This window comes from Phragmites australis, chromosome 1 (genome assembly GCF_958298935.1).
Source record: "Phragmites australis chromosome 1, lpPhrAust1.1, whole genome shotgun sequence".
NCBI classification, from domain to species: Eukaryota; Viridiplantae; Streptophyta; class Magnoliopsida; order Poales; family Poaceae; genus Phragmites; species Phragmites australis.
In genome coordinates this window covers 39,609,973-39,621,000 of record NC_084921.1, presented here as the reverse complement: position 1 = coordinate 39,621,000, position 11,028 = coordinate 39,609,973, and the positions used below count along the sequence as shown (strand labels likewise).

The 11,028-nt window shown below is 42.3% G+C and overlaps 1 protein-coding gene across 1 annotated transcript; it reads left to right on the top strand.

Annotated features, from left to right (window-relative positions):
* Window positions 1-2,035: 2,035 nt before the first annotated feature.
* On the top strand, window positions 2,036-8,475 carry LOC133918645 (ABC transporter B family member 4-like). The gene is made up of 12 exons (XM_062362617.1): window positions 2,036-2,422; window positions 2,524-2,578; window positions 3,585-3,760; window positions 4,002-4,223; window positions 4,318-4,556; window positions 4,803-5,328; window positions 5,423-5,696; window positions 5,795-6,425; window positions 6,518-6,746; window positions 6,849-7,115; window positions 7,204-7,467; window positions 7,667-8,475. The coding sequence occupies exons 1-12, from the start codon at window positions 2,156-2,158 to the stop codon at window positions 8,309-8,311; spliced, it is 3,795 nt and encodes a 1,264-aa protein (XP_062218601.1). The 5' UTR covers window positions 2,036-2,155; the 3' UTR covers window positions 8,312-8,475.
* The last annotated feature ends 2,553 nt before the right edge of the window (window positions 8,476-11,028 follow it).

The window sequence follows — 11,028 nt, the reverse complement described above, 5'->3', positions numbered from 1 at the left end:
TGTTGAGTACGACAAGTGCTCACTCTTGCTATCACCAAACACTCAGTTGGAGAAGGTATCGAGGAATACGCTGAAGGTGGATCATTCTAAAATGCTTTCTCTGTCGATGATGCATGTGGAAGAGGTGAAGGATTAGAGGCTTCGTAGTTCATTTAGTTTCACTACGGTTTATTTGGTTCTTCGACCTTTGAAGATCACTTTGTAAGACAGATAATTTGATTAAGCATAGATATTATAATGATTATCATCAATGAAGTCACTATATATTGAGATTAATTTCTAGACTCATCACATAGATGAAATTGGTTTGTTTCTTGAACCGATCTCGACACTATATCTGAAAAATTTGATGGCTAATCTAATTAGTTTTCAAAGTAAAGTATTTGATGACTAACCTAATTGGTTTGCAAAATAAAGTACCAAGATTAGACAATTTAGTGTCAATGAAGATCAGATCTGACAAAGCTTATTGCTCCTCCTCTCCTCTCCCTTCCTTTTTTTTCTTTTCCCTTCTAAACAGGGCAAGCTCTCTATTCTTCAAGGGAGAGTGTGTTCTAGTGTGAGTGGGCTGGGAAGCCACTCGGACTTTAATAGGCCAACCTCGCGCCCATTGGTGGCCAACCATTGCGACAGGACCCACCACTTCCTGCCTATTGGAAGGGCGTGAGGTAGGTGACTGTTCGCGCATCACTTCCTGCCCTTCCAACAGACGGGAGGCTGATGCGACGGGGCCCACGACCACTTCCCGCCCTAATGGATGTGTGGGAGGTTGGTTCGCCTCGATGTCAGCCGAGGAAGCCATTGTGGCATCAGCTCACTTTTTTGATTAGGTGGGAAGAAAAATTGTCTAATCAGAGGGCGATTTTTCACACCCCCCCCCCCCCCCGTTCGTTCAACGAGCAATTTTTACTTTTCACCCACTGAACATGTGGGACGAGGCTATTTTTGCAAAATTAAAAAATAGCCGCATAGTTTTTATAATTCTTTTAAAAAATATATATATATAATTCCAATGCTAGGCTGTGATCTGTTAGGCTTGGCCCATCTTGATTTCATTGTGCCATAAGCACCCTGATATGTTGGGCCGGGCCGAGCAAGCTAGGACAGTGTCCAAGTGTCTTTTCGATGAGTCAACATAAATGTCGACCCAAATTAACACCGAACTCTTGTGCTATGTCTTGTGTAGCAGGGTTGACAACGGGGCGGGTCGGGTTGGGTTGGGTCGTTATGGGTTTTACACCGGCTAGGGTGAGGCTGGGGGCAAATTTTGCCCTAGGGGGGCCCAGGTCGAGGCCCTGATTTGGTTTCGGGTCGAAGGCAGGGGTCCATTTTCATCCACAGGCACTACAACAGCACAACACCCGTGCCACCGACCGCCATCCGCACCCACCGCTGTCGCGCTACAACCGCTCCCGCTCGTGCCGCCGTGTGCTTCCTACCGCGGGATCTCCATCAGGTTTTGAGTCCTTGTCGGGTTCAGAGCCAGGATGAGTTTTCACCCGTTAGGAGTTTGAGAAATGGACCAGATTTCTTTTATTCGGGTTTTAATCAAGTGTGTTCTTGGTGCATCCAGTTCTGACCCACCCGTTGTCAGGCCTATTGTGGAGCGTCACGTGTGCGCACCTCGTGCGGCTAGGCTTCCAGATTCCAACCTCCAACATGGTAAATAATCCATGCTTGGCATGCAAGGAACGTCAGCCGCTGGTGTCCGTCGTCCGTCCACCAGTAGAAGGATCAAAGAAGAGGTGGACCTTCTTTGAGGCACGACAAAATAAAAAGGTATCAACTTGTTAGTCGTGCTGCACTATGAGACCGTTAGAGAGCCCCAAGCTTATCACGCTTACAGAAGAAGAAAGAAGCATGATTCCACCAGTTTGCACCCGTAGTAGTAATACTGACGCTTCGCACAGTAACGACATGCCATGCATGACCTGTCCGGCCGGTCTATGCATGCTCTTTCTCAATCACTATCTATCAGTGATCCACTGATCGTCCCGGGTCGCTTCCGATCTCCAATATATGTCGAACGCCTGCGCCAAAACTAATGTGCGTATATGCAGTGCCTCCACTAGGCCGTGGGGCACTGAAACTGTTCATACTCCACACGCGCACAAGATTCCAGCACGCCAGCAAGCTGAGCTAGCTTGACGCCACCATGGACGCGACGGCTAGCAGAGCCGCTGGCCGCGCCGACGATCAGAACGGACACGTCGATGGCGAGAAGGAGGGGGCGGCCAAGAAGGTGTCGCTGCTCGGCATGTTCCGGTACGCCGATCGCCTGGACGTGCTGCTGATGGTGATCGGCACGGTGGGGGCCGTGGCCAACGGCGTGGCGGAGCCCCTCGTGACGATCCTCTTCGGGAACGTCATCGACTCCTTCGGGGACAGCACCACAGAGAGCATCCTCCGCAGCGTGACCAAGGTGAGTGCACCTGCGGCCAGAAGCTACGCGTCACCATCGTCTTCCGGTGGTCGCTTGACGAGCAGCCAATTTCAACGGTGGGTCTGGTCTTCTTCCTCCAGGTTGTTCTGGATTTCGTATATCTGGGCATCGGAGCAGCAGTTGTATCCTTCCTTCGTAAGTGAAATTTCATTCTGCTGTCGGATTCATGAAAGGTGTGTCACTGAAAACTATGGATGTGAAGAAACGACGCAGGAAAAATTAGTCATACGAACAATATACCACTAGCGTATCAACCCGTGCGTCTACACAGGCTAGAAATTTAGCTTATAATTAAATTGTAGATATTTATATTAATAATGGTTGTATGCTAAGATACATCAACTATTTATATTTAAATATTAGAATGTAAAATATAAATATAATTTTTGTTCATAATATTGGAATCATGTTTATTATTTGTGAATAGATCTAGTTTATAATTTTCATTTTTTATTTGTTTCTTGATTTTTTGAAATTATTATTATTTTTAATGTCGTCACCGTATCTCATATTATTTTTTTAATACATTATAAATTCTTTGATATTATTTTTGTGTGATAATCCGTAATATGTTTGCGTTCTATTGTTTTAGTTTTGTAATGTTTGATTATAATTGATTTGAAAAAGTGTGTTGATTGCTAACGTAACTAAGTTGAAGTTTGCTAACGTAATCTTGTTAGATAAATGATATCTATAACAAAAAAGGGAAGGAAAGGCAAGGCAAGAAGTAGTATTGGAGCTGAACTCTTTGATTTGTTTTTTAATCTTCTATGTTGTTTCACCTGATTATTGATCTATGGTTACAGTTAGTCAATTAATTAATTCGACGGTCGGATGTTTTATTTTTTTGGAATTTCTAGAATTTTTTTAGATTAACATGAAGGCACCAAAAAGAACCTCCAATTAGTAAATATAAGATTTGTCAACGATACTATTAGTCATACGAACTATATACCATTTGTCAACGATACTAAAGTGCCCAATATAGCCAAGTTCTCAAATATCATTGACTCTTCGTGCTTTATGACATTCAGTCTCAAAGAAATTAGCTACATATTCATTCACCTATTTCTTTGTTAGAATCTAGTTCTGCTTGTATAGTTGAAATGCTAATTGAATTCTCACCTTTCACTTGTTCCAGAGGTATCATGCTGGACAATGGCAGGAGAAAGGCAGTCAGCCCGCATACGTTCTTTGTACCTTAACGCAGTCCTGAGACAAGATATTGCATTCTTCGATACAGAGTTGACAACAGGCCAAGCAGTTTCTCGGATGTCTAGCGATACCCTCCTGATTCAGGATGCTCTTGGCGAGAAAGTATTACATTCTTTTCATAACTAAATAAGGAGCACAAAATTCCATCACATCGCAAACACAAGCGTGCACAGACCTGCATAAACGCGAGTTAATGGAAGACATTTTACATTTTTAGCAAAATGGATCATGGACATTAGTTTTTGTGTTAGCTAACTGTACTATGTTAATACTCTCAGCATTAAGTCTCACCTTGTGCCGCTGGCGCTGATAATTCATGCATCTGTTAACTTATAATTTACAGGCAGGAAAGCTTCTACAACTCTCATCTGCCTTCGTTGGTGGTTTTATCATAGCATTCACAAGAGGCTGGCTCCTAACCCTTGTCATGCTAACATCACTACCGCTAATTGCTATCGCCGGTGCAGTTTCTGCACAGTTTCTAACCAAGGTTTCTAGCAAGAAACTGACATCGTATGGAGATGCTGGGGACACTGTTGAGCAGACCATCGCATCTATACGGACAGTGAGTTCAAATTATGCCAATTATTTCAAAGTATGCCAATTACTTTGTGAATAGAGGACAATAAGTTAGTATTATATCTTGTTTCAATATGCAGGTGGTTTCCTTCAACGGCGAGAACAAAGCTGTTGCAATGTACAACAATTTCATAAAGAAGGCGTACAGGACTGATATTGAGGAAGGCATTACTAATGGTTTCGGCATGGGATCTGTCTATTGCATTTTATTCTGCAGCTATGGCCTAGCCTTCTGGTACGGTGGAAAGCTAATAGTTGGCAAAGGATATACTGGTGGGAAGATCATTACAGTTTTGTTTGCTGTGTTAACCGGTGCAACGTGAGTTTCTGAAATCCTAACATTAGAAACATGAAAGCGCACAGTTTAAACCTTCTAGATCTGTACTTAATTATATTCACAATGTTCTACCTTCATGATATCACTTAGTTTAATTCTACCTTCTGGAATTCTACCAGTAAATATGCAAACATTACTTCATACTAAGAAATCCATACATTTTAATTTGGTCATTGTGCATAGTACAATAATGTCCTGAACATGACACTTGTCAATTCTTTGCAACAGTTCTCTAGGCAATGCAACACCCTCTGTTTCAGCAATTGCGGAGGGTCAATCTGCAGCATACAGATTGTTTGAAACGATTGAGAGGAAACCAGAGATAGATTCAGGTGATACCAGCGGCGTGGAGTTAGATGATATCAAGGGTGACGTTGAGCTAAAAGATGTTTACTTTCGCTACCCTGCAAGACCTGATCAATTGATATTAGATGGATTGTCATTACAAGTAGCCAGTGGAACAACAATGGCCATAGTTGGAGAGAGTGGAAGTGGCAAGTCAACTGTTATCAGCCTAGTTGAAAGATTCTATGATCCACAGGCTGGTGATGTTTTAATAGATGGCATTAACATCAAGACTCTTAGGCTTAATTGGATAAGAGGGAAGATAGGTCTGGTTAGCCAAGAACCACTGCTCTTTATGACCTCCATCAAGGATAACATTATGTATGGTAAAGAAGATGCCACACTTGAAGAGATCAAGAGAGCAGCTGAGCTTGCAAACGCAGCAAACTTCATTGATAAGTTACCGAATGTATGGAAAGAAAATGTTGAATCTTTGCAAGTTCTTGATACTTATGCTTATGTTAATGCAATAAGTAGTTGACAATGTTTTCATGTCATACCAGGGATATGATACATTGGTTGGCCAACGTGGTACACAGCTTTCTGGAGGACAAAAACAAAGGATTGCAATTGCAAGAGCCATCCTCAAAGATCCAAAAATACTTTTGCTTGATGAAGCAACAAGTGCATTGGATGTGGAATCTGAGCGGATAGTTCAGGAGGCACTGAATAGGATAATGGTACAAAGGACCACTCTTGTTGTCGCTCATCGTTTGAGCACTGTAAGGAATGTTGACTGCATAACAGTTGTTCGTCAAGGGAAGATAGTTGAACAAGGTTTGATTCTCTTAAACATATTTATTTCTCCTTTCTCGAATTTTCCCTTGTCAAAGTGTGATAATTCATTCGTTCACAAATATATATTATATATACAGGTCCTCATGATGCACTAGTGAAAGATCTCAATGGTGCTTACTCCCAGCTTATTAGGTTACAAGAGACTCGTGCTGATGAGAGGCGTAAAATACCAGACTCTGGGGTGCCAGATTCCAGATCAAAAAGCACTAGTTTGTCGCTTAGACGGTCAATAACTAAAGATTCTTTTGGTAGCAACAGATATTCCTTCAGGAACCCCTTAGGATTGTCTGTTGAGTTACATGAGGATAAGATCACAGATGGACAGAGAAGAGAAGAGCTCTCCGATGTTGTGGCCCTTAAGAAAGCACCAATTGGAAGACTTTTTCATCTTAACATGCCAGAAGTGTCAGTTCTTCTGTTAGGCTCTATAGCAGCATCAGTGCATGGAGTCATTTTCCCATTGTTTGGTATACAAATGTCTGGTGTTATAAAATCGTTCTACGAACCACCAGATAAGCTGCAAAAAGACACTAGCTTTTGGGCGCTGATATCTGTTGTTCTGGGGGTTGCTATTTTGATTTCAATCCCAGCAGAATATTTTTTGTTCGCGATTGCTGGTGGCAAGCTTATAAAGCGTATTCGTACGTTATCATTTCAAAGCATTGTGCGGCAAGAAGTTTCTTGGTTTGATAATCCGTCAAATTCCAGGTATGACACTCAATTGTTTTTTACTTATTTTAATTTTTCTAAACATTTTTAGATTTACACTAACACAAGGAGCCCTCTTTATCAAATTGCAGTGGGGCACTTGGTACAAGGCTCTCAATTGATGCGTCAAATGTCCGGCGCTTAGTAGGAGATAACTTAGCCCTTATAGTGCAGTCTGTAGCTTCATTAACAACTGGCTTTGTCATAGCTTTTGCGGCAGACTGGAGGCTTGCACTGATCATCACATGTGTGATTCCTTTGGTGGGTGCACAGGGTTATGCTCAAGTGAAGTTCATGAAGGGGTTTAGCGAAGGTGCTAAGGTGATGCATGCCAGCAGTAAAGTTATTTCCTATTTTATTGAGAATGAGATTTTCTAATGATCCCTGTGTTGCTTATCATGGTAATGTGATCTTATTATGCAGGAGATGTATGAAGATGCAAGTCAAGTTGCAACTGATGCTGTTGGTAGTATCAGAACTGTCGCATCTTTCTGTGCAGAGAAAAGAGTGGTCACAACATACAACGAGAAATGTGAAGCCCTAAGGAAACAGGGAATTCGAAGTGGAATTGTTGGAGGACTTGGTTATGGTTTCTCATTCTTAGTTTTGTATCTCGCATACGGCCTTTGTTTCTATGTTGGTGCACAGTTTGTACGTCAAGGAAAAACTACTTTTCCAGATGTTTTTAGGGTAAAAACACCTACTCACTTCAAGTTGCCATTTGGTGCGCAAATATTACTTCTATCAATCATTCACGAACTGATCGGATGTTTTCCAGGTTTTCTTTGCCTTAGTTTTGGCAGCTGTTGGGGTTTCACAGGCAAGTGCACTGGCTTCTGATGCAACTAAGGCAAGGGATTCTGTTAGTTCCATTTTCAGTATTCTAGATCGGAAGTCCAAAATTGACTCAAGTAGCGATGATGGTCTGGCACTGGAGAATGTCACCGGCAACATTGATTTCAACAATGTTAGTTTCAAGTACCCGTCACGCCCTGATGTCACGATATTTAGCGACTTTACCTTGCGCATTCCTTCCGGAAAGGTACAATTGAACCCCCCCCCCCTTCTATATATATAATATAATTTTAATCTCTATGTGAAACTAAGAATACATACGTATAATTGGATGCATCTAGTTCCAGTGACATTATATTTGCAACCAGCAGCTGCTTTATTTCACATCTGATCCTTCCCAAGCACTGGAAGAGTTGTGATGCAACCTTTTCCTTCCTGTTGTACAGACAGTGGCGCTTGTTGGAGAGAGCGGTAGTGGCAAGTCCACAATAATTGCTTTACTGGAGCGATTCTACGATCCTGATTCTGGTGGAATCTCACTAGATGGAGTTGAAATTAAGAGCTTAAAAGTTAGCTGGCTAAGGGATCAAATGGGGCTGGTAGGCCAGGAGCCAGTGCTTTTCAATGATACCATCCGTGCCAACATAGCATACGGGAAACATGGAGAGGTAACAGAGGAAGAGGTTCTGGCCGTGGCCAAGGCAGCCAACGCCCATGAGTTCATATCAAGCTTGCCACAAGGGTATGACACCATGGTCGGCGAGAAAGGAATTCAGCTGTCTGGCGGGCAGAAACAACGGGTAGCCATTGCAAGGGCCATGGTAAAGGATCCTAAGATACTACTCCTTGATGAGGCAACCAGTGCCCTGGATGCCGAATCGGAGCGCATTGTTCAAGATGCACTGGATCGGGTCATGGTCAGCCGCACCACCGTTGTGGTGGCGCACCGCCTCTCCACAATCAAAGGGGCTGATATGATTGCAGTCCTCAAGGAAGGCAAGATTGCAGAGAAGGGAAGGCATGAAGCCCTGATGCGCATCAAGGATGGAGCCTACGCCTCACTAGTGGAGCTCCGCTCCAACTCCGAATAGAATGATGTATTTATATATTGACCATTTGTTAATCTGCACAGGTACAACTACCCATAGAATCCAACTGTTCGTTATTTTGGAAGCTAGTGCAGAATTTGAGCGGAGGCATTTTGCAGTATGTTGCGCGGAAGGCCCTCGGATCTTGGTAGGTGATGAGAGAAAATAAGTGCATGAACCTTAGTGTTTGTTTAAGCTTCTGTTTTTGAGTTTTTTTAAAAGTTGTGTTTTTATTTGTCTAAAAAGTTATTTTTGGAAATAGGCTGTTAGTTTCTACAATAAATTTTTAGCTTTTTAGCATATAGTTTCTTAGAAAAGCACATCTCAGTGAGTTTTTCAGCTTTAGTTCATTTTCTTAGAAGCAGACTTCTGGTTTCTCCAGAAGTCACTTCTCCAAAACCTCGTTTGTTCTGGCTTCTGGCTTCTGCCAGTAGCAGAAGCAGAACCAGAAGCAGCAAACAAACACGGCCTAAGTAAACAACCACAAGATTGAGCCTATGAACAGCATTGCGTTTTCTATTTGATTCAAACACCAAACTGCATCAATGAAAATGAGGAATGCATAGAAAAGGGACCAAACTTCACTTGCTCTAGCCTCTGATTCACCAAAACTGTATATTCCACGTTAAAGAGTTTGCCCGCGGATCTAAAAGAACATAAGATGAGCACGAACTGCTAAACGCGCCTACCGGATGCGAGTGATCTGAAAGACAAAATGGGTGCAAATTTAAGAATGCGGCATACCTTTGGGGATTTGCTCAGTTGCCGCTAATTTAGTTGCATTTTGATAAAATGTCACTTCTGCCTTACTGACACATAAAATCACATGTGTCAATGATATATGAGCCAGGATGGTACTTTAAAACATGGCTTTTTTTAGGGAAAGCCACCTAGCGCACTTTATAGATTAATAAACACAGTTACATCGTTCAAGAGCAACGGCAAGAAAAAACTAGAGGGTTCATCGACCCAAGTACAAGATTCTGAAAACAAAGAAATAGACCTAGCTACCTCATGCGCCGCCACATTGGCTTCCCTTGGACAGTGCTCAAAGAAAACTTTATCAAACCCACTCACCCTCAAGACACACTCCTGAAAAATCGAAGAGCTCGCCGTAGCTGAAAACCCGCCTTCTTTTAACGTTGAATCACTGTTTCACAATCAGACTAAAGCACAATTCTATGAAGCCCGATCTGCTGGGCCAACCAAAGTCCATCCTGTGTAGCATATGTTTCAGCCATGAAAGCATCAAAGGCATTGTCGATCTTATAACTCCTTACGACTACAAAGCCCCCTTTGTCATCATGGATAACAACTCCAATAGCACAATCGTTAGTATCCGGATTGAAAGCAGCACAGATAATCATATGCATACCTTCCGATGGACATGACCATCCCTCTCGCTGTTTAGCTAGCGGTTTCTTGTAGATCCTTATATAATTCATCACAAGTGCACTGATGGACATAATAGTTCTAGGGATTGATTGGACTTGCTCACCATGTGTTAGTTGCCGATGTTCCCATCAAATATACCATGCCGTTGTTAAGACAAGTTCATGGACACGAACCTCATGTATAACTACTGACTGAGCATCTCTTCCAGTACCATAGCGCCTGCGCGATCAACTGCCAGTGCCTTGTCAACAAGTTTCTCCAGGTCAAGCTTTTGCCAAATATCCCTAGCTCGTGTGCATAAGAACAGCATATGAAGTAGGTCCTCAAATCCCATCAGGCAAAGAGGGCACTGCCCGTTTGTAATTACATGCCAGCTGGACAAGATTCCCAGGCACGATACAACGCTATGAAGCACCCTCCATCTGAAAATTTTCATTTTTGCAGGGAGATTTGCTTTCCACAAGTTTTTTTTTCCAAAACTCGTTAACCCTGGAAACTCCTAATCCATCTTCATGAACAAATCTATGCCTGAATTTGTGAAGCCATTCACCATAGTAAACTGATTTAACAGTAAACAAACTGTTCTTGAAATTGTACCATGTAACGAAGTCTTCTCTGTCCAGATGCTAGGCAATAGAGAGAATAGCATGCGCATCTATAGGCTAGAACAAATCCTGGACTAACTCCTCGTCCCAATCTCCGGTAGTAGGAATGATAAGTCCACTAACCTTCCGAAGCAAAGTAGCACCTTTTAGTGTTTGAACTTTCAAATTTGGGTTTGTGGGAATCCAGTTGTCCTCCCATATGTCAATCTATTTTCCATCTCCCACACACCAAATATATCCTCTTTTAACAGCTTCCAAGTCGACCATGATACTCTGCGAGGTGAAGGAGGAGCCACTTTTCAATTTGAATTTCAATAGATTTCCATCCAAAAAATATTTTGCTCTAAGAAAAGTAGAGCAAAGTGAGTCTGGTTCTTCTAATAGCCTCCAGCATTGTTTAGCTAACGCCGCTAAATTAAAACAGTGTAAATCCCAAAAGCCCATACCACCACTGAATTTAGGGGTACAAAGTCGCCACCAAGCCATCCAATGCATCATCTTGTGATTTTGTTCATCACCCCACTAGTAGCTTGCAATAGCGTCAGAGATTCTTTTGAGAATTTTTTTTTCAAAAATTTGAACACTGTCATTGCAAATATTGGCACGGATTGAGCAACCTTAACAAAATTTCTTTCCCCCTGTCGATAGAATTCTCTCCTTCCAGCCAATTATTTTTGCACAAACTCTGTCAACAAGATGTTGAAAACAATCCGACCTTTC